Source organism: Pipra filicauda, unplaced genomic scaffold (genome assembly GCF_003945595.2).
Source record: "Pipra filicauda isolate LSUMZ 115617 unplaced genomic scaffold, ASM394559v2 scaffold448_size536912_pilon, whole genome shotgun sequence".
NCBI classification, from domain to species: Eukaryota; Metazoa; Chordata; class Aves; order Passeriformes; family Pipridae; genus Pipra; species Pipra filicauda.
In genome coordinates this window covers 512,152-536,895 of record NW_024104585.1, presented here as the reverse complement: position 1 = coordinate 536,895, position 24,744 = coordinate 512,152, and the positions used below count along the sequence as shown (strand labels likewise).

Genomic DNA, 24,744 nt, shown 5'->3' with positions numbered 1-24,744 from the left:
CTTCCTAATCTTGACAGTTTTTGAAGGATGTCTTTTGATAGTTTCCTTTATCTCATTGCTTAACCATGCCAAATATTTCTGGCCTCTATTTTTTTCATAGGTAATATGCACTTGATCCACGTCTTTCATTTGATATCTTCAAAAAAACCCTATTCATAGCTGATACTAAAGCAGGCAACACTCTGTGAGTACATCATGCATGATGAATAATTGTCTTAGTTCCACTGATAGTCGGTCTGCCTTATCACAAACAGCAAGAAAGCAAGGTAAGTATGTTTGTTCAGTTAAGTGGAGAGGTGCCAAATAAGTACAACTGAAAGATACCTGTTACCTGTATAACTGCCCCAGCCAAGTAATGGAGCTGCTGACCAGAAGAAAGCTGCTACCCAAATGAGAACCAGAGCCACTGTCATACTGCTGTTGCTGATGCAGTGACCTGCAATGGCATGCTTTTGTCAGAAAATAGTACTTAGAAAAGCAAACATATCTCTGAAATCTAAATGTACATCTATACCAACACACAATAAGTAAAATATGGCTATTAAAAAAAATTAAGACAAAAAATGCATATTCATAGGAAACACTTGATTTTGAAAGCATCTGTCAGGCTTGTGTTTCAGGCCATTGAACAGTGGAAATGAATGGCTTTTAAGCAGGAGACAATGAGTTTGATGAGCACTGCAGAATTAGCAAATTCTATGTTAGACTTATGTTTTGCAATTTTGTAAAACAGAGAAAACATTTGTGTTTTAAGTTTTACATAGAAACAAACAAAATAAGTCTAAATTCAGAGAATTTTCTCATGTACTTTAAGGTTTTCCCTGCTAAAAAGGAGAAAATTGCTTAAACTACATTAGCCATTTGATACAAATGATTCATTCTGTCCTGCTGTTGCCATACGCTGTGGTTATTTTTTCATTTATGTGGGAAATACTTGTGCATCCACCACTCTCAACATTCCTCAACTTTTTTTTAATGTTATATTGGGTACTTTCTAAGATTTCTTCAAGAGTCAAGCATAAATTATGCACACCCTCAGATGGATATGTGGTACAGCTTCGCAAAAGAGAAACATGGGTTTTAAATATGACTTCATAATATGAAATGAATAGGAGATGTAGAATTATATTAGAGCCAAATTCTAGCAGTTTCAACAGCAGTTTGTGTTGAAAATTAACTTCAACAAGTCTTTCATTACAACAAACTGCAGAAGAACTTCTTGTGGAAAAAAGAGCTCCCTGCAGAAGTTCTTTTTACAGCTAATACTACTCGTGCTATTAGAGAGAAAAACTCATATGGTGTATCCTTTGTATTTACATGTCCCTTACCTGCAGATTTTAATAGGTTCCTACCTGAAAGATGGTACAAGCCAATCATAACAAAGTCATGAAAACTGATCATACATTGTCTGAAGATCAGTGAAAGGAAGACTAGGGAAAATTTGTGGTAGGTGTAGGTATAAAGAGAGATTACATACGGCTCTCAGTGGAAGTCAAAGTTTTCAGCAGGTGAAAGACACTGGGCAAATGTTGAGGAAAAGTTTCTACTGATCCTGTGAAAGTGAGCCCCTGGGGTGAGCATAATCATAAAAAGAGGTATAAAGGGGAATGGGCATGTTTATATAGGCTTGCTGATGAAGGCTTCACAAGATAGAAAATGTGTAAAGGATTTCAGACTAGATTTGTACTGTGGGACACTCATATGCCCTCACAGAGGCATTTATACCAAAGATTAATAAAAAACAGAGTTCAAAAAACCAGAGTGGTGAGTAAAAGGTTTCTAGCGCTGGAGAGAGTAATGAAATGGAGTTGTTTGAGATATTTAGGTTACAGATCACCAGGGCACTAGAGCAGGAAGAAGTGTGGGTGCAAGAGTGTGGTGATGATGCTTTGCAGATCTTGGAGACAAGCAGGAGACTGGGATGATCCAAGCAGAGTTGGGTCATGGTCAGTTCTGGGGATGGCAGGAGTAATTTTCATCTCTCATGGTGTGAAAATGTCCACTAAGGGGAGGCTGGAGAGGCATGTAGGGATGGCAGGCTACACAGTGCTACAAAAGCTGGAGGAAAGACATACTGACTGAATGTTCCCAGTGCCATCTGAAGCAGTCCATGATGCCTTTTGTGCGCAAACCCTGGCAAAACACTAAAGAGTGAAAATGTCTGTATGTAGGGCAGCTTTCTGAATGAAGGATCTGACTGGAAACCTCCCAAATATCATCTCATAGAAGATTAAATTCATTGTTTCAGATCCAGACGATGATGTATCACTTAGGAGCAATTGAAGTTGTATTTTGAAGAATACAGAGTGTCAGCAGGACCTGTGGTATCTTTGGCACAAGATGAATTTAACCCATGGTGACCCAAGTGTAATAGTAATAATTTGACTCTTACTGGAGTTAACCCTGAAAGATTCTACGGAAACATGTTTGCAATGTGTATGACTGCATTATGTCCTGGTTTTCAACTAATTTAATTTATATTTAATATAATCTGTGACTGAGAGAAATACAGATTTGCACCAGGTTCAGTGAAAGCAGCATAGGACTTGCCTTTATTCCTTACCTCTCTCAGGATGGCAGCCCTTGATATAGCGAGTCACACTGATCACTGTAAGGGTATTAATGCTAGCCAGGCCAAAGAGAAGCGTCAGGAAACCATCAACCTGAAAAACAAAGCAGTGCAGGATGTTCTTTTACTGTAGAGAGCTGAAAGGGAAAAGAACCACAGGAATTTCTTCTGTCATTTTTATGTTAATGATCTCAAAAATTTTTCCAGAAAATCAACTAGCAGAGAAATACAAAATGTCAGGTGCAGTTATCTTCTATAGGATCAGTGAGCAAGTAAATGTTCAAAAATTATATAAGTGCTCTGTCATGTACATACAATAAACAAGCAAACACACCCTTAAATCTATGCTTCCCCTAAATGACTTGCCAAATGAAGGAGAAAAACTTTGAACTGAAAAGAAGAAAACCCCTGAATAGGCAAAAATGCACTAGATGCAGCTGCCCCACTTAGGCAGAACAAACATGCAAACTGATCCTACGACATTTATGCCAAAGAAGGAAGAATGTAGGGGTAATGAGCTTGGTTGAGTGAGAAAAGCTTTTAAAAAAAATAAAATAAAACCTAAATCATTCCAATAGATTGCACCTCAATGTTTGGTTCTCATGGTTGCCGGCTATTTATTAATCCCTGATCCTCATCACCTCTAACTGATGCAGGCAGAGCCGTACAGCTCTGTAGGCTCCTGCTGACATCAGTGTCTCAGCGAGATCACAGGGTGGTCACAACTCTGCAAGCTTCACTTATGGATGTAAGAAGGAAGTTGCTGTTGACTGTAGTAGAGAGGGATGTAGCCATCTGCTAGGGAGCACTGTATGACTGGGAAATGATCCAGGGAAAATGCTGAAGGCAAATCCTTTTTTTTGAAAGTTTGCAATGATATACTAAACTGTATAGTATATACAGTTTATATACAGTATATACTAAACTGTATACTAAACTGTATATGCAGAGCTCTTGGAGGTGCCAGTTTTACATCAAGTGAAGCATGAATATTAAGCGTCTCTGGACTGTCACTTGGCATTCAAATGGTAAAGTTATCAGTGGAAAGGCACATCATTATTTTACAGGAACAAACTGTCTTTGTGTGAATGGGCACAAGTCCCATGGAATTTGGTTTATCCCAGCTCTGAATCTGGGGCTTTAATCCAGGCTTAAATCTAAGACCACGGCAGATTGTATAAATTAAATTGGGTGAAGGGTTAGGAAAGGACTGCTTCATCATTTGTTTTACTGGTGTTTTTTCTTACTACCTTCTATAGACATTATATATTTCTTAATGCCAGCTTTTACAGACCCACCACATTTTAAACCCATGCCAGGCTTGCTCCTACAACAATCTACACGCACCTGTGTTCTGCTTACAATCAGCTCATGCTTGGTGTATAAATGCAACCATGTTTAAACCTCAAAACAGACTTCCTTGGATGTTTCAGCTACTTGGTAGAAACTGCACTTGGCTGAATTTGACCTGTTGAGTGCTGTGGAGGTTGGTGAAATACCTGGATGTGTAAATGTACTCTGCATTTCATTAACCTTATTGATGCGAACAGCTGTCACTTCTCCATTAGTTCTAATAATGCTTCATAGATGCATGGCCAAGGACTGCATAAAATTAAGCAATTGCATTAGTTATTGGATTAGAAAGGAAGCAGTATTTCAACAATGATGCAAATAAACACTTTGAAATTAAGTCCTAAGAGCTATGAGATTGAATGCTTAAATAGCAGGACAGGCTTCTCACTATATATCATAGCCCTGTGTTGAAATTGGTGGAGTACTCCTAACACATATCTGTGTATGATTTATCACTGGCAGATGATATTTTTCTCCCACCCTCCTTCCCTGATGTCAGACCAAAGAGAGACAATTATATTAAGTGATCAGTTCAAACAGCCCTTGATCACACTTATAAGGGAGGAAGGTGTGTCTAAAAATACACTCTTGTCCTTTACCATTTAAGACAAAGCTATCACCATAAGAATAAGCCTAAATGTTTTCTTTGGAGTGGTATCTTGCTAAAAAATGCAATTTTATCTAAATCAACTTAGTTTATAGGACTGAGCCACTGTCAGTGCCATGTCTCATTTCCATATTATTTCTTAACAGCATTTCATCAGATCAAATTACTGTTGTTTCTGCCACTATGGGGGCAACCACCAGAGGTGTTACTAGGGCCATATGGTTAGTAAGTGTCTAAGTGGCAGCAATCTTCTGGGGCCAGCTGTGCTCACTGTCCCCATGATGGCCACAGGCTCGGTGGTTTAGGAACAGGTGACAGGGTGACATATCATGGAGGAGAGGGAGCTCTGGGGATGACAAGTGCTCAGATGAATTGAATAAATTGTGGTTCTGAAGCTGTAGAACAGCCTATACAGCCTATACAGAGGCAACACCATCTGGAACATTAAAACACAAGAGAGCATCCAACAGGCTGCTTTGGAAGCAGGATTCTCAAACCACTCTTTCCCCTGCCAAAATTCTATTAGCAACAAGTTACCTCTTGAGCTCAGCTATGTATACACCATTTCCCAGCAAGTCTATCAATTCTGAAATGCTTTTATATTGGTGTCACTTAGACATATGTCTTCAGAAGAGAACAAGAAATCTTCTAGCTGTAACCAACTTACTTCAAACATACATCTACTGGATATGGAAGAAAGATCTCTGCTACTTTTTCTGCTGCTGAACAGACAATTTTGATCATAGGTGGCAAGGCAGCTGCTTGGAACACAAAGTAGTTACCAACAGAAAAACGGTTTTAATATAGTACCAATTTCTACAGACAAGATTAATATCTGTAGGTTACAAGAATGTGTGATAATTTTGGTTTTCTACATCTTTAAAGATATATGGAATGACAGCCAAGGAAACACTAGAATAGTAGATAATGTTTAATTACTTTGGAAGATGGATGCTCTTTCCCTTACACAGTTCTGCATTTCCCTTTCTTTTATTCTACCTCACAACCAGCCCCATCCTTCCATAGTTGTAATATTTCCTCCATTTTTGTGTAATGAAATGTTGTCCTTTCTGTTATCAATTATGATCAGATAGCAGCAGTGTTAATAGGCAATAATGAATTCTGACATAAACACAAAGTTAATTGCATGGTAATTTTGGTTCACCAGTTTTCCTTTTTACCCATTAAGAAACATGATTAAATTAGCAGTTTTAAAAGCTTTTCTCTCAGTGCTATACCAGTATTACTCCCTTGGCTATGTAGATAGTCATGGAACTTGCTCATTATCTTTATGCTGCCTGGAAGCTATGACATAACTGGAGAAAAAATTGTGGTTTTTTTCTGCTTTGTACTTGTGCCTGACTTTAAATCTCACTAATGCTCTTGGTGTACTATTTACAACCCACAATACATAAAGCTCCTATTGCATGCAAATTCATTGACTTCAACACAGGGAGAGTCAGGAATCCCCAGTGCACTATCAAAGTTCTGGCTGTGAACTTGGGTGTGCCCCACTTATACTACCTTTAGTACTTATGAATCCCTACTGATTCATAACAGCTGTCTTCATTTAAAGCAGAGTAAAATATAACCTATTGTTCTTATTATTGGATAAATCAAGATTTCATAGCACAAAAGCAGATTCCCAAAATAGTGATTTCATTTCAGTTTAGGCTGAAATATTGATCTCACCAGCCAGAAAGGCTGCATTGCTCCCTCCTCTGGCCAACTGGCGAATCTTTTGCAATTTCCCCAAGTCCATTTGTTTCCCTCCAGAACCACATGTCCTGTCTTTTTCTTCTGTTGAAAATGAGATAATGAGTATATAAAGAAAAAGATAAACTTTAAACAGGGATTATTTGTCCACAGCATATATCTAAAGTTGCCACAACAAACTGTCTCAAAATATTTTTTTAATACAGATCTGATTATTCCGAGATCATAATGTAAATAAATAATGACAATAAATCTCCTTTCAACACCAAGAGATAAAAAAGCACCTAAATCAGTCTTCAAGAAATACACTTGTAAAAGCAATTGTAGATACTTTTGATTAGATGCTTTAAAATGAAAAAAATTGAATGTTTTAAAATTTAACAATTTCTTAGTTTGCAGTAAATGCAAAAATATCCCACCTGAGTCTGAAGACAACATAATTCCCCCATCCCTCCAATATACAATAATGTGTCAACAGAACTATTTTGTCACATGGAAGAACTACTGAGGTCTGTAATCAAAATTAGTCTTCACAGAAGACCACTTCAAACTTGCAATGCACAGCATTCCTAAAGCACTCAAATAGTTCGTTTAAGATTTCCTACAATACAGGAGGTGAAAGAGACTTATAATTTACTACAGTTTCCACAGCATCTTTTGCTCATGAGGCATGTCTCTGCTATGGTTGCATTCTGCCTTTTAAAATGTCTTAGTAGGCTTCAAGGGTAGCTATTCTTAGAGGTGATGGCATTAACCCAAGCCATGGTAGGTAAATAATGAGAACTGATTTGCTACAGGATTAGATAGTTTAAACCGTCAAGTGACAGCATCAGACACTCAGTATATTGCACTCACCAAGTGATTAAATCTTTCTGTTGATGTTATATGTTCTAAAGATAGGAAAAATATGAATGCAGTATTTAGGCTATATTATTATGTGTATGGATATGTAATTATACTGATTATACTATATCGTTAATGTACATTCAGTGCCACTATTAATATATGCAGGTCAGGTTTTGGCTTTAGTAATACTGGAGAACCCAGAAAAAAATCTATTTGTTTTTTTGTAGTTATTTTAGTTTTGTACACCAGGATAATCAAATGAAGCTCAACGTGTATTCTTACTTTAGGCTGACTTTTAGCTATTAGAGTTGCAGCGTCTCAGTTTACAATTTATAGTCATAGTAGCACATGCCCCTGTCAGGGAGCATGGTTATGAATGCAACAACCCCATCAAGAGCATATCATTTAATGAACAGATAGAAATTGCTTTCAGAATTTCCTTAGACAGCCTCATCAGATTATAATCTTATTTCAAGTACCCCATCTCCAAATGCATGGAAATGCCTGCTATCTAGCTCTGGGTAGAGGCCGTGGGACCATGGAAGGTTTAATGTCTCTCCTGCTCCCCCATGAAGAATAAATTGGGAGCATGTAGCTCATACCACCAGATGATCCAGATACAATGGAAAGATTCCCATCTTCAGGTTAGATGTTGAATTGCCATTGTCTTAATGTGAATTACTGTAGAGGGAAATTAAGAAGCACTAGATAGGAAACTCCAGCATTGTCCTTTGGGAATATCTGTGCTACACTGTATAAAACTCTTTCCAGTGGGCCTAGCCAAAACTCCTCTCCACATCAGTGATGTGAAGGCAAGGCTTGTCTTTGTGGCCTGTGGTGATCCTACTCTGATAAATGAGTTCCAGGAACATCAGATTAAAGTCACGCTTTTGTTTTCAAAGTGCCATCTTTGTCTTTTCAGATTATCATGCTAAATGTTTCTGGAGGCTTTCATATCTAAAGGGAATCAGAGGTCCCACCATTCACAGACTTCACCAGAAGAGCCCAGAGATTACAAGTGACCCTCCACATTCTCCAAAGTACAATTGTTTGTGCTGTTTCCCAGCAAGAAGGAATCTGTTTACGTAGCCACCCTCTAATACAAGAGTCATCTCTGATTGCTGGATGAATGTCTACCAGTGAACTTGTTCTTCTGCTCATAAAGCCCCTAGAAAAAAGATAGGGCAGGTTAGTGATGGTACCATCTCAGCTGTGAGTGGCCAAGACAGGCATATCCTACATCCTTGAAAGCCTGAAAAAGCTGCATGGATACTAGCAGATATCCTCTTAGGTTGGTACTCATCTCCTATGGACCCTGTACCAAAATAACCAGAGAAACAGACAGCTTCTAACAGGAGAGTCACAGGGGTGATGATAGCCAAGGGGTCATGATAGCCCAGAGAGAGCCTGGAAAACTTTGTAATATATACAGGTTATTCTTGGCCTTAAAGCTACCTGGAAACCCACCAGGTGCAATGTCATCCCTTCTGCAAGGACAGTGGTGTGGCAATTCAGAACATCATGTCATATACAGCTCATTACAAGCCACAGTCATCTTGTCATTGATTCAGCCAGCACAGGATCTAGCTCAGGATGTGAATTTCTTCCTACACACTAGCAGTGTATTGACTTAATGGAATAGATATTTGTGAAATAGAAGATGAGTAAATGTGAGGTAAGACTATTTAAGATATTTACAGATATTAACAAGATGATATTTAAGATTCAAATTAAATTTTGCTTAAAAGTCAGTGAGAGGATGTGGTACACAGGCAGGAGCCAGAAGAACACCAATTGTTCAGCCCCATGCTAAGAAGATCTTGAAAGACAAAGGAGGGATGGACAGCTTTTTTGGAGGGAAGACATTTAATCTCTTAGAAACACATCAGCACAGAAGAATGAGAAAGGCTACTATTTTCCAAATAAGTAAAAAAGAAAAGGATTTTTCAAAGCCCTTTGAGAGGAAAAGCAAGTGCAGGAATTAAAGCTAAGGCTTTGTAAATTCCTGGTTCTGTAGGAGCACTGTCAGGCAACCAATGGCCTTTCCAGGCAGCAGCATATGGTCTGACAGTTCTCGGGTGTCACAGGAGGGGCTACGTCAGACTTGTTAAACAAGGAAACAGATAGTTTGGGCATTCATAATTTTTCAAGTACCAAATATATAACTTCCCTAATTTGTCGCAATTGACTGCAGAAATAATAATTTAGAGGAAAATGAGGGAAAACTCATGGATAATGAAAACTGGCGGAACTTCCCTGCAGTCACATTAGTAACACTGAAATGATCTTCTATGTTGCTAATGGTTCTGTTTGTGCTAAGGCAGTTTTTCCCCCCTTCCCTGCAGATGAAGTATTTTTCTCATTAAAATTTAGCTCACAGATGTCTACATGAGTTGCTTTAATATCTTTGACTGCACTGTGCACACTCTACAGATTATATCAAGGCAGACCAGAAATAAAGATATAGGGAAGACTAATATCTCTGCAACTTTTTTTCTTCAGTGTCCAAATCTCAGTTGCACAAGTAAACAAGAATGAGGATACATTCTTGTGTTCATAATTGATATAAATTTGTTTCAGAAAAACATATCTGCGAGAGGAAGACTTAGTAGCACAGCAGAGGTGAAGTAAAGGGCACTCTTTTTTTTGAATTTGCATTATAAATCAGTCTCCACATCCTACCTTTCACAGTGAATCAGTCTGCTGAGGTGAGCTGAATACAGAGGTAACAGTACACAGCTTTTCTCCAGCACTTTTAACACCTGTTTTATCTGTTAATGCTCTTAGTGCCAGCTCTGTGATTTAACTTTGGGTTATTTTCATCTTACTGAAATGTCAGGAATGATAAGCTATATATAAGTAAAATCCCAACACTATCACACCCTAGTACTGTGCTAGGATAGTATATAACTATTTTTCACTCCCTTTTACATTTTGTTTGAATTCTTTTAATATCTTATAAGTAGATAGCTGAAAATTTTTCAACTAAACAGACATTCCTGGGTTATTATGATTTGAGAAAAAAATCTGTTTTTTCCTGTCCCACTCTCAATCAACCTGCTTGGACACTGGGATATACAGTGATATTGAAAGATTTTTTACATCAATCAAGATTGAATTAGCTCAATCTTTGGGTGGAAAACCTCTGCCAAAGTTAGCCTACTGCAGAAAACTGTGCTAAGGAGAAAGGTGCTCCTGCAGTGCAGTGGAGCCAGAACACAAGTGAAAGTACAGGTGAACTCAGTGTGTCTGCACAGACTGGTTCCCACAGGAAGAAAGAGGAGGAAAAACATGGAAGAACATTCAGGTACTCTCAGATGTGGGCAAGGACAGTCATGGCAACCATCACTACATCTCGCAGCAGCAATCTGGGGCAGAGTGTGAGCACGAGCAAACCTTTATCCACCTCAGTGGACTTACTTTTCTAGATGAACAGCTTCTGGATTTGTGTGGGGTTTATGAGCAAGAGCTTTGTGGTGAGTAGGGTACTCACAGAGCTGGCTAATGTGGAGAATGAGAGCCAGATGTGGGGGTGAGACATACACTCAAAGGGTGCTTGTTACCTATGGAGTGGGTTGAAAGTTGGATGATTTGGTGAAGGAAAAAATGAGTGGATGATGGAACAATGTGAATGGAAGAAGTTTGACAAAAAGTGCCTACAGATACTGGGCAGTAGTGACACTGTCTGCCATTTTCCTCCGTAATCTCCCCAGTACTGGGAAGGCAGGAGAAAGAAAATTTATGAGGTTTCATTTTTGTTCTTTCAATCTGACATTGCTTTTGTTATCTGATCACACTGACTGCTGAGCTACCCCTGGTTGCTCGTCTCCCCCAGAACAATACCACATATGGTAGTATGTAAACATTTATTGTATTGGTATTTACATAATGCATAAAATCACTAACTGAGTCAAGAGAGTCGATAGTCTAGCTAAGTAAACAATTGGTTGGTTTTATGAGTTACATTAAATGGACAGAAATCAATGTTCTCCAAATCTACTCTATTTTAAAAAAGAATATAAATGTCTTTAGTGTTTCTGATTTATCAGAAGATTTTATTAAAAGAAGAAAGTATTAATTCTCTGTTTCATCCTCAGACAAGATTTAGCAATTTTTTACAATCCATGTATAGGAAAAGAGATAAGTCCTTCCCCCAAAACTTCTGAAAAGAGCACATGTATTTTCATCATACTGTTCTCAGAATTTCCTACTTCTGCAATTTTCATTTTGGTGTTTCAGAACCTCAGCTCTAATTTTATAAAAGATAGACATTACTTCTCAGAAATGTCATACTAGACCTCTGAACATATAATAACACCAAAGATTCTAGATGTTTTTGGGTGCTAGCAAGAGGCGTTGACTGGAAGTTGCATCTACGAAAGAGGATAAGAGCTGCTGTGCTCAGCCTTGTAGGTTTTGGTCATTTGCCTGGTGAAAGGAGGGTTGTGGCTCCAAGTTTGGCTCTTAGATTGGAGGTGGCAAAAGCTGGTGAGCAAATGAGGCTTCTAATATAGCCAAGAGAACAGGGTGAGGGGCACATCTCACCTCTCTTTTGACTTTTAAAGTCTTACTTCTTGGTGCAAAAGATTGGGATTTCTTGGTATTCACAGCCATATCCTTCCCTTAACTGTGCAAGACCTTTTAAAAATTAAGCAGTGTCACTGTAAAAAGCAGAGGGACTGCTGACCCATTCTCACTTTAGCTCTATGGAGTGTGTGGGAGAGCTGGATTTACTTTTCTCCATCCAAAGGTGCCCAGACCCATAGCCCCAAAAATATTCATCATAAGGGGTTGTCCTACTATCCCTAAAGCAAACAAATACTGGGGCCAGAGACAAAAAGAATCTCCCTACATTAATAGTCAGACACCTACCAGAGGGAGGGGAACCCTCCTTGTCCGACAGCAGCATTGTTAAAGCAGGGATATTGCACATCTAATCTAGCTTTTCTCAGGAATCCCCATTTAACTGGGATTTCAGCTGGCAAATTGATCAGCTACACCACCACAACTTGGAAAATCTCCTACAGTGCAAGAAATCCCATACATTTCTGTGGGCCATGTACTCAATGCATGCACATGCAATGCATTCACGGGTCTGATGCTTCTAGAAAATTTTTGACTTCCTGGAAGTGCCCTTTCAGGATACACATACACCACATAGCTGGTGCTTTCAGGCAACTGTGCACAAGTGTATTATGGCTAATGGAGTAGGACAACACCTGCGTGCAGCGAGGGGCTTACTGCTGCTCACCACAATGCCAGTTGTTTCTGTCCAGGGTATGTCAGACAGGAATACAGAAACATTGTGTTTCCTCACTGCTTTGTAGTAAACCCAGCTACAGGGTGAGACAGTAATTTCTCTCTCTCTTCTGCTCGCCTCAGTGTCTTTATTACCCTGCACAACACAAAACAGCTTCAGCAGAAGAGGGTGAAGGCAGGTCCATCCAGGCTGGCCCTTGGGATGGTGAGGGCAGGCTGCAGGGACAGAGGCAGTGGGGGTGGATCCTGTCAGACAGGCTACTGTGGTGCTAACTAATACCTCAAAGCAGAACTTTTTTGTTATGTTTCCTCCTGAGGCTGTTTCTGTGCATATTCAGATCTGCTGGGGATGCTCTGGCACCATCTGGCTAGCCAGATGGACCGGGAATACCTAGGCTGATAGTGAGGTGAGGGCATCTGCCGTAATAGCGTCAGTCAGCACGTCAGTGACAGTGGGTATGTCCGTGACGGTACCATGACCTGGAGATAACTACGTTGTGCTCAGCCAAGACACATCTCAGATGTAAGAAGCAGTCAGAAATAAATAATGTTTTTTTCAAGAAACCTATACCAAGAGAGTGAGCACATGATAAGAGCTGTCAATTTTTTTGATGCTCATAGTAAAATTCTTAAGTATTTATAAAATTAATGTTAAAATAACCAAACAGTACTATCAAAATCTAAAATAAAATAAGAAATTTAGAAGAGTCAACCAGTGGAAACAAGTTTTAACTGAAGTACCAGGATTATGAAGGATTTCAAATCCTAATGCACTGCACAGCCCATTCTTGGTTTCGGACATGACTGCAATGGATGTATGGGGATCAGATAGGTTATAATCCTTCCCCTATATTTAGAGGCTTCCTGAAGTCTCCATCTTTTGTTGTATTCACCACATGATTAAGAGATACAAGAAAAACTTTCTGTCATTTGATGAATAAGGTTTAGTAAAAACCGTGGTGTTTACCTGAAGAGAATTAATATTTTTTCTACTTCCTACATGTAAGAACATTTGTACACAATGTTATTTAGAGGTTTCAGTGCAACTTCTAATTCAGTAGAACAGAATAGAACAGTAGAATAGAATAGTAGAATAGTAGTAGAATAGAAGAAACATATGGGAAGGACAAAAATATACCCTGAGGTAGCTTTTCACTAGAAATATGGTAAGTAGGGGAAAAGAGGCCACTTCATCACTGGCTTACATTTTCTGATCTGAAATTTACCATACAAACTAGTTTACTTACTGATAATATTACCAGAGACTAAAAAATGAATGTGCTAGAGACTGACTGTCCTCCCCCTGTTCAGATCAGGAATAAGAGACAGTGCTAGAGCAGAGAAGGGATAAAAAAGAAGTGAAATCAAATTCCAAGAGCCACGCTTGGAAAACCATATTTGTACACAGCATTCAACAGGGGCAGCATTTGGATACAGACCTACCACACTACCTCATTCCTGAGAGAAGAGCTCTATCAGACTTCGAAAAAAAAAAATGTTTGGCATGGTGAAGAAAAGTGTCGTTTCTTCCATACAGAGGAGGAGAACAGGATCACACCTATCTGTCCCATGCAGTAGGTGTGCAGCAAGATGGTCCTTGTAGCTGGAGATACATCTTTTGCTACAGAGAGTTTTCAAAGACTAGGCTGATTTGAGAGAAGTACTATTGGTCTGTCTTTTCCCCACTCCCTCTAATTGAAGCAGCCAAGAATGGTGAATTTTAATTTGAAAAATTTTACCTGAGGGCACAGAAGGAGACCCGAGTCAGAGGAAAACAAAATAGTTAGGTGGATTAAGTGAGGTGAGCTGATGAAAATTCTTCATAAACAGAAATGACAGGCTAGCTTGGGAAAATAAAATTTCTCTAAGCAAAAGCTGACTGATCGATAGGAGCAAATGTGTAGTGAATCAGACAATGACAGAAAGCCAGTTAAGGCCATCCTCTGGACTCAGCAAAACAAACCAAGTAAAGGAAAACACACGGGCCATGCCAAGGGAAGAGCCATGTTCATGTGGGCAGCAGCCCAAATTGCTACCTCAGCTACTTGTAGAGGAGCCTGAGTGCAGTGAGGGAAGCAAGAGACACTGACTTTGAGGGGTTGTGACAGAGAGCATGGGCTTTACCTTCTTGGCACCAAGCTCCTTACTTCTCATGGTCTAGATGTGAGACCCGTTCTGGTCGGACTACAAACCCATCATATTTTATAAATACCAAAAAGCAAGCAATCGAAACGCTACTGCGGTTCAACATGGAGCACTTTTAGAATGATCTTTGTGCTGGCTATCCACACACACATGGGAACATTCACATTTTTTTTAATGCACAGAAGTTTCCCGTTATTTCTGCACAATATTCTTTTAAAAAACAGCCACTCTGTTTCCATAACCATCATTGGTTTCTGTTTGATCAAGCTTAATAGTTAAGAAGATGGACGTCAGGGTTTAAACACATTTTGGAGCCCACCCCCCTCCTCAAGACAGAACAAAATCTTGATTGAAATGGGAATCCTACATGATTTTCTCTCAAAAAGCTATGACCGGCTTGACCACTCAACAAGTCACAACTAATTTAGACTATTAATTCAGAGTACAAATTGACTTTCCCAGATTACCACTAATTTTTACTTAGCACTAGTACAGTATAAGTTCCTATTTTGAATGATAAATGTTAACTTTTAGAGCCTACAGACGATTATCAAAGCAGCAACTTTAATGTTCTGCAAATCAGAGTGTTAATAAAAGCCAATGCATTACTACTGTCCCACACAACATCTTTGGATCCCAAAATTTTGCTGGATATCCAAACTTTACAAATGAATGCTGTTTAAAACCAGAAGATCTAAAAAAGATTACTTAACACAGCCTGACCAATGAACTGTCTGAGTGCCCTAAAAATGTTACGGTCCACTTTTCTCCTAGTAAAGGCAGTTCAAGCACAGTGAGATTAAGCCCACCTCCATCACATAAAGTTCAAGCACACCTCCATCCCAGTATTTTTACACCTCAAAAAAGAAAGTCTGATCATCATAACAAGTCTAAATAACTCCAAGTCAGCCAAAGAGAGATTCCCAGGCAGAGGCATCATGAAAGAAATCAGTAAGGCTGCTGACAGAGGTTCCCATGGAAATCCAGAGGTACAGACACAGTGTGCCATGCCTTGTCAATTCCTGTGTGTGCTGTTTTTTACAGCCACAAAAAAAGGAATCACAGTGTAAGCAAGTATCTGAAAGAACTTGGAGTAGGGATGCAGAAGAGTCATTTAATATTACCTCTTTCAACCTGTTAGGCTGCAAACGTTAAGTTATTCCACAGATCTTGGTTCAGGATTTCACACTGAATGGTTTAACCTTTCTTACAGAGGAAATCTGCAACAAAGATACAACCGAACCTGGAGATACAGATTTTACCTTTCCTTTCTTAGTCACAGCTCCAACCTTCCTTGAAATAGGGGGAAGATGAGCATCTTTTTGGTTCTGGGTGTGGGAATGAATTTTACAGTTTGCAGGTGTGTGTTTATTTATCTGATAACTTCAAAGTTTTCAATTTTTATAAAAAGTCAAAGTTTTTTCTCAGCAGACCTTAGATTGCAATTGTAGGTGTTCTCATTAGCAAAAAAGTAGATTTTGCTGAGGAAATAATTAGCTTCATTTTGATAAATCCTTTTCTGCCAAATGACTAGACATGCATTTTAAACAATAAAATAATAATTTTTAAGTTCAAGCTACACCTCCTATGTTAATCAGTCTTCAATGGGAAACTGAAGTTTTCTCTGCAGAAACTGAACCTTTTTGTTGAAAAGGAGGGAACATGAACTGTAAATGTTCTTTCATTTGTGTTGCACAATAGCTCAACTTCCTCTTTGAAAAAAAACCCCAAAACACAAAACACCAAGAAAAGAGGATTATTTCTTTATCCCATTTCCTTCATCATGACTTCTTTTACACCTTGCCGTAGGCTATCCTGTCATTTTCAGATTTTTGATTCCCTCACAAAACAGAGTATAATCTTTCTCACAGATGTTACTAAAAGCACCAGGGAACCAGGCTTGTGCCTATCTGTCCATGGGGTGCATTTATATTCTGTCTATGCACATATGTTTCAGAATTAGCAATAACTTTTCCAAGTTCTCCAACAAAAAGCTGCCTCCAAGTTCAGGGAAGACTATGCCATTAAGTAAAAATATTCATTCTACTACAGGCAATGAAGCAACCAAGAATTTAGGAAGGCGACTGACGAGTTACAACTGACTTAGTGCAAAAAGTTGTATGCTAAAATATATGGGTATGCCCAAATGCTGTATGGAGACTTTGCTCTACATGCCTTGTCAAGTAAGAGTCTACATTGCTTTAAGCCAAATGTTAAAATGCCAACAACCAGGTTGACTTCAGGTGAGCTGAAGACAAGCACAGCCTACGCCTTAGCTTTCCAACATGAGCGTGAGCTCTGACATGAAGTAAAAAACCCCAGACTGGTAAGAACTATTGCAAATATATAGGAAAAAAAACACTGAAAATTCGTCAAACACTGATCAAATGCATAGATTTATTGGTGTAACAAAACAGAACACTGCCCTTTTCAAAGGTCAGTCGCTATCTCTTTTCATTCTTTGGAAACTGTCTGGTTATTTATATACAGCACACTCACAGAAATAGCTGCACTTGTTTTGTCTAGTTAAGTGTAATCCAGTCTTACCTGGCAAGTCCATATTGATGTGATAATGAATCCATCATCTCTGAAGACATTGAAGATTTCAATGATCCCTCGTGAATAACCAAACACGGAGATACTAGCATCTGATACTGCCAAGTTAAATGTGAGGTAGTCAGTAGGCTGCAGAAGATGTCTTTGTTTATACAGGACAAAAATCACAATGCTGTTTCCAAACCAAGACAGCCAGCCTGGAAAAGAAAAATTAAATCCATAGAACTAGATGATCTTTAAGGTCCCTTCCAAATGAGGCCATTCTATGATTCTATAATATAAAAAGCAAATAAAGCAAGAAGCAGTTGAGTGTGTCAATGTATGACATCTCTTCTAAAATTACCCTTTTGCTCCATTAGAAGCATATTAAACCAAATTATCCACTAGAAAACCTAGGCATGGAGGCTTTTTGAGTAGCTGGGTACATTTCAGAAGCAGGAGCGAGCGAATAACTTCAGTAATAGAACAAACACAAAGAGCTGCTGCTGCAACTGTCAAAGATCCACACTTTAAGGGCCTAGAGAAGTTTTTTTTTCCATAAGTGGATGAAATTCATGGAGGTGAAATTCATGAAGATGTACTCATGGAGTGTAACATCTGGGGAAAATAGGAAGGAGGAAAGATTGTTAGAGCTAAGCAGAGACTACAAACAATCTGTCAAAAGCTGCATCTGTTTAGGTACCTTTATACAAAAATGGATACAGAAGGTTCATGCACATAGCCAGAGCCACTTTACCAGTCCTCTCTCGAGAAGGGCAGCTAATACAATTAAGTGTCTTCTCTTAGAACAGTCTAGGATCTCCTTGCAGCAAAGTCTGTCCCAGATGGGAATATTTTTCAGTAATGCACCTGATAATCCATATGAAGCGAATGTTTTGAACAGAATTTTAAAGTCTCTTTTTATTTATTTTTTTAAAGAAAATTGTATCCTCTCTTACTCTCCAGGAACAGAGATGCCTGACATATGTATGTCTAAGTTTATAGAGAAAACACAAGGGAGATGACTATAAAGCTGTAGAAAGTCAATTACTCAGTTGGAGAGACCTAAGAGTTTCCAAATGTCCACAGCTATTGCTCCACTCATTTTCATCCCACTTTTTGAGATGACATAGGCACGTGGAAATGAACAATTTTTAACAAAATGTTTATTCATAAGTGTCAAACTCAGTGTTGAAAATGTGGCTTAGCCTGTGAAGGGGGTGTTTGCAGGGTGGCTGATGGAAAGGCGCTGAGCAGCAGGCTGGGCAGCACCAGGCTTCCTGCTGGCTCCTGTTTCTACCCTACAGACCAGTTGTGCCACTTTTGACATTGGTGGCCTCACTTCACCTTGGCAGGGTGGAGCAAAACACGACCTCTTTTAAGTGTCTGCAGCCTAGGATAGGATTAGGAATGCAACACCTGGTGGTTTATGCCAGGGTATGACACTACCAGGCGAGTAAGAAAAGAGCTGATCCACAGCCCTCTATCCAGGCACGAACAGTAGATACCTCAGAGCAAGGCTATTGTATATTAACACAGTGAGAGATGGATATACACAATAAAGAGGGATGTGACATGATGGCATTACACAGCATCTCTGGATATTCAAAGGAGTTCACAAGAGAAAAGATGGCTGGTGTGTTTAATGTTACAGCAAGAGGGCAGTTGCTTTCCTCCAGGAAGCATCGCCTCATATGTCAAGAACCCAGCACTTCACCACCAGGCTGCCTTGGTTAGGAAGGGAGGGGAGAAAATTGCCTCTGAGTCTCCAGGCCATGTGGGAGTATCAGGATCTGAAATGCTGAGGAGCAAGTCACTCGTTCTGCCACCAGAGAAGTTGGGTACATACCCCCTGCTGAGGTGCTCTGGATACTTTGGAGTGGGAGGGGAGGTGGTTGATGGGACAATCTCTGTACAGCACTATGAACTGCTTTTTCTGTGGAGCAATTTCCTTTTAATAGCTTCTCTTTGCGGCATTGCCAAGCTGCTGCTGCTCTGTCTTGCTTAGCAAATGCATATGGTTTACTGAAGAGCTTTTGAAATGGGAAGAGCTGAAATGTCAGCATATGGATTAACCAGAAATAGTCACTGGTGCAATGATACACTGAGATACACACATATAATTTATATATATCTCGTTATAAGATCAACAATGATAAATACATCTTATTCTGGCCACTAGGTGACAATGTTTCTTAATCGAGTCTTGTTTCGAACAACTGGATGCACTTTAAGTCAGGGATTTTCTGACTATTGTCTGAGTCTAGGTATTATAAGTAGTCAGAGCAGGGCACTGGGGGAGGAAGATTTTGGGAGCACATAGGGATGGTCTGCAATGCAAACATGAGAGTTGTGTTGCTTGTGTACATCAGTTCTACCTTCTGTAAGGTAGGATAATTTTTGAGTCAGTAGGCATGAAAGTTTTTTCCCTGTCATTATGAAGACATAGTGCTAAGATGGCAGACAAAATAAAATTACACTCCTTGCAAACAGCAAAGTTTTTTCAACATAGGGGAATGTATGGGAGGGCTACCCTTAAAGTGTCAGACACCCGCCCTTCCTGGGAATAGAGAAAATTCCCCTGAGCCTGGAGGGTAAGGGAGTTTTCAGTTAAAGTATCTTAAGAAGAAATTGAGCAAAATGTCACATAAAACAACATTATACATTTTAGATGGAGACAACAGAGACACAGTATTTTTGATAATTTTTTGGAACTACATTCACAAACCAAGGGTGGAGTTGAGGGAAGCGTTGAGGGAGATAAGGTTACAGAGCAAGTATGACTTCTGCAGGTAGGCATGGTCCTTTTAAACAAAGTACATGGAGAACCTGCACTGGCATATCCAGTGCCTAAAATGATCTGTCTGGGTAGTAGACCATATTAACACCAGGATTAAAAAAAAAAAAGACACTGAAGGAACTCAATTCTCAGCAAATCACAGACTAACAAAAAGAGTGGTCACATAAAAGTGCTACCAACTACAGTAGTGACTGTGGGACACTGGATCTCTGTGCCATCAGATAGATGTGCTGGTCTGAGGTTGCTACCTATATTGACTCACCGATTCAAAAAAGAAAACAAACCACCCCAAACCAGAAAAACAACCGCCCCCAACTGAAAAAACACCTAAAACCAAACAACCTCTCTCCCCTAAACCCATAACATTGTACTTAGACTTACTCTTATTAGACATTATTACATGGCCTTCTGACAAGAATAAAATAGAAAAAATGGGTGTAACAATTCACTCATATGCAGTTTAAAATGTACATAGAGCCTTAAGTGGAAGAAATGAGAGCAAAAGGTGTTTCACTGTCACAAACTAGACTCTTCCTTCAGCAAATAACCTTTCTCTAGAATATAAAAGGGATTGAGCATTTCAATACAGAGCAGGCATGAATGAAGTCGGTTACTGGTTCAACTACATATACACAAGCATAAATGCCTCTCCGAAGAGATTTGCTATAAAAGATTTTCAGCCTAGGAAACTTTATTTAAAACAGTGATAAAATCCAGAGAATTTGCAAAGCTGTCATTAACTATTGCAACTGTGAAGTGACCCTGCTCTGTTTTCAGTCTTTGCTGCCAATTGTACACACACGATATCCTGTCCAGGGCATATTGCCAATTCTGACAGGAAGAAGAAGTCATCATGTTTCAGACTTGACAAAGCGTGGAGAGATTATTTGTTCAATAAATGCAATCATTTTGTGGATGAATGTTCTGTGAATAGTTTGTTTCCTTTCTCACCGTCTTAGATTTATCTGTCAAAGTCCCAAAATAACACTCATTCTGTCACTTGTCAAGTAACAGTTTACTATTACCATTCAAAAACGTGTGCCTTTTAAAGACATGGTTGGGTCTTGTGGTCTGTTCCTGTTTTCTGATGGGATTGGTAATGCTCTCAGCATGTCTTTCTGATATAAGCACTCACAAAAAAATCAGGTTTTTCTCTAAGAAATGCTCTCTCCTATTGGTTTAAAATTTCCTTTTATGCCAAGTATTCATTCTAACAGTCCCAGTTAACTGTGACACTAGGGAAAACAAGCATAGAACAAATTGTGTATAAATGTGGGGAAAAAAAACAACTTACAAATTCCAACTAATAATTTTGAAGAAAAATATTCTTTATATTTTTCCCCCATATCTAGCAGCCAGCAGCAGTGGACAGTACTTTTAAACTGCACCTCCTAATTTAAACTACACAAGGATTTTCCACAGTACTATACCTCATAGGGCATAGGGAAAACCGGATCAGATGTAATCCTAGCAGAAGGACAAGCTTTCACCTGTCTGTCTCTGACAGTTCTGAGCTCATTGAAGGGAAGGAGGGAAAGAGAGTGCTGCCTTCAGAAAGAGGATGCTGACGCAGATGACCTAACGAAGGGTAACTCAGTGGCTGCTATGACTTGCAGATAGTCCCTCTGAGAATAGATCACTTCTATCCAATTGGCATTGCATTTTCCCCACACTTCGCTGTTCTCTTGGCCAAAGCAATAGCAAGGGGAGTGATGAAACAGTGACTTGGATGCCATGAAGCAGCACAGTGATCTCAAAATCCATCAGCATTTGCAAAACACACTTTGATGATGATTTGCTTGTGATGTGTGTGCTAAAACAGTGAGCTCAGGTTTCCATGCAGTGTGCTGAGGACCCCTTGTCTGGATCTGAAACTGCCTGGCTAGTGTGTCATGTACAACACATACAGTAGTGTCCTGTCTATCATATATGACATCCGTGCTACCTGTGACCTGTGAAAATTTCCAGAAGGGGATGCACACAGAGGCCTTATCTCAGCAAAAGGTGTTAGATCATGGTTCTTGGGTACTCACATCCTCTGTCAAGACTATGGGAAGACTTGGCCTAAGATAATGATTTTTGGAGTTTATCCTGTGAAGGTGAAGAGATTTAGAGGAACTCCATCTTCAAGATAAGTGCTAACACCAATCACATACATCCCTTTCCTGCTGGAAATGCATGTCAGAATTTGCAAGAAGTTGCACTGATATATTAAGACACAAGAAAAGAAAACAGTAGTTATGGGAGTTTAATCATTGAAGCTGTTTTTCAAGGCATCAAAAACCCAAGAGTATCAAATATGAACATCTTTGGAGCTTTATGTAAGGAAGCATCCATAGACTCCTGCTAATACAGATTGTCTTGCCAGACCCCTAAAAGGAATGGAGGTACAGGAAGGTAATGCATGGACTGGCCTTTTTCCTGTGCTGCCAAAAGGGCAAGAGGGTGTCTGCATGACAGACTACTTTGTTCTACCACATCCCTGGATAGACTGAGTTATTGGTGTACATAAAACTAATAGCTGTAAATTGTTGTGGCTAGTGCTTGCAGAAGTGCGACACTAGATCTTTGAGGAGAAAAAGACTTGAGGACTTTTCTGATTTATGTGTTACCAACAGATTTTTTTTCAAAAGTTCTCATTGCAAAAGGTATACCTACATCCATTAGTTTTAGCCAGATCCACACTACACTTAAACTGGAGTAGTGCTACTGCTCCTTGTATATACTTTGCTAGAAATGCGACTTGAGTCTTGAATCCAGAGATAAGTTTCAAGAACAGCAGCTATGACATGCCAAGTACTTTTAAGCTGAGCAGAAGGATCTCGAGCAGTCAAAATCCAATAAACATACAACCTAAAGGCTTAGGCACCTAGATATTTGCTAGAAGATGTAGGGTCACCATCATGAAGCAGCAGAGGAAAACATCTCTGTTGGTCGACGGATGGAAGAAGTTTGAACTACCAGTGTGATGCAGAGGCAACATTAGGAGGAATCACTAGAGCTGGGAAAGTGTAAATATTATTTTGAATAGCGATGGCAAGACCTTGCCTGGATGCTATATTCAGTCCTGCCTATCAGGTTGCTAGGATGATATGCTGGGATGACAGAAGAAAGGATATTACGACAGGAGGTAAATCAATTATAATTAAACCTCCCTGTCCCCCCTTAAAATCAACCAACCAAAAAAACCCAAACACTCAGTTGCTTAAAATAAGAATACAAAGGTTAACCTCAAGGCATGATTATACCTTCAGGAACACAGATTGGCCATAGGATGTTAGTTGCAGGCAGAAAAATTATTTCAATTAAAATGAGTGACAAAAAAGGGTATAAAGTTTGTGTGATCACTTTAGCTAAGAACTCAGGGAAAGGCTCCTATCCCACATAGAAACAAAATGAAGAACAGGTTTTCAATTGGAAGAGTGAGTAACATAATCAAAAAAACTCTAGCCAGTTATATGAGGGAGCATGATAGCTTTGTGAATGAGATTATATATTGTCACAGCAGGGGACTGGCCTTGCTGACCTAGGATATTCTTTCTAGTCTTAAGTGCAACTGATTATTTCATTAGCTGATGGTGCAGACATTTCGCAGCTTTTCATGAAGGAATACACAGATGTGGACAGACTGGGGATAAATTGGAATACATCTAATTTACCTTACGACCACTCTTCAAATTAAGTCTCCTAAGATAGAAGCCATACATGTTTCTGCTAGAATCTCTGTTTTTGTTCTAAGCACAACTTGTTCCTCCCTAGTTCCTACAGATAAAAAAGAAAGTCTCATGTAAACATATTAAAATATTTATCATTTTACATTTTAACTTCCACAGACCTTTGTCAAGCATAAGCTGCAGGCTAATAAGCTAATTGAAATATTAATAAGCTTAGAATAAGAAAACAATCTGTTTAGAGCAATCATTTAAAAGCAGAAACATTTTTATATATGCTGTTTAGAAGAACAGATTTAATAAAAGTTAAGTTTTATTGTATTTTCCTGTGAGGTTTTATGGTTGAAATTTTTTATTACCTAGCAGACCTGCACTCTGAAATTTCATAAAGTTTCCTTGTATTCAGCAATAAGTCTGCCCAAAATAGGTAATATTTAAACAAGCAAACCAAAATTGCACCGGGATCAGAGTCAGTTCATCCTGAGTGCCATTTTCAAATCCTTATTGTACACTCTTAGTGCTGTCTCCAGTAGAACTAAAATAAACACTTGGTATTGTGACTGCTAACACAGGATGATGTTCTAGTACTTAGATCTTTCACAGATCCTGTTTGAAGAAGTCAATTTCTATGTGCATCAAACATTTAAGACAAGAACAGTACAGTTTAAAAAAGTTAAAACTACAAAACCATATTTTGTGTCTCTGCAGGAGGTAATTGTAGGATGACAACTGACTGTCCACAGCCGTAACTCTGAAAATCAGAGAACATTAATTCAGTGCTACTGAGACACAAGAAGACACAGAATTATCATGTACTTCAGATAGGGTACATTTTTTTTCTTCCCTCATATTAAGTTCAGTGAACATTAGTTGAAATTTTACATGCTTGACTATTTATTTTTACTCAAGATTTCTGCGTTGATTACTAATCTCTTTTTAACAAAAACAAACTGTACTTCTCTGATCTTGTAATAGCTGAAGAAAAAAGGTTGCATTTTCTAACATCCTGTTCCATTAGGGATGAAACCTAAATGAATCACTTTGAACTTGATAACAAACTATGCTTTAAGAGCTTCCTTTCACATCCAAGCCAAATACATACCTAAAGCCAACAGGTAGAAACCTATGATAGTCTCTCCTTGCTCTGTTACAGCTGCCTCTCTGGTCAGAAAACTGATGTTGTTGTTCCTCCAGGGTGCCTGTGCAGAAAACTGGACAGACATTTTCAGTGGAGCTTATAACT

The 24,744-nt window shown here is 39.0% G+C and overlaps 1 protein-coding gene across 1 annotated transcript; it reads right to left on the bottom strand.

Moving 5' to 3' along the window:
* Nucleotides 1–331: 331 nt before the first annotated feature.
* On the bottom strand, nucleotides 332–24,724 carry LOC113995266 (opsin-5-like; the record flags this gene model as incomplete). Its single annotated transcript, XM_039385891.1, has 4 exons — nucleotides 24,604–24,724; nucleotides 17,043–17,248; nucleotides 2,564–2,663; nucleotides 332–436 (listed from the first exon to the last, which is right to left on the bottom strand). Coding segments are annotated over exons 1-4 (532 nt in total), but the record flags the coding sequence as incomplete, so codon positions are not given.
* Nucleotides 24,725–24,744: the final 20 nt, after the last annotated feature.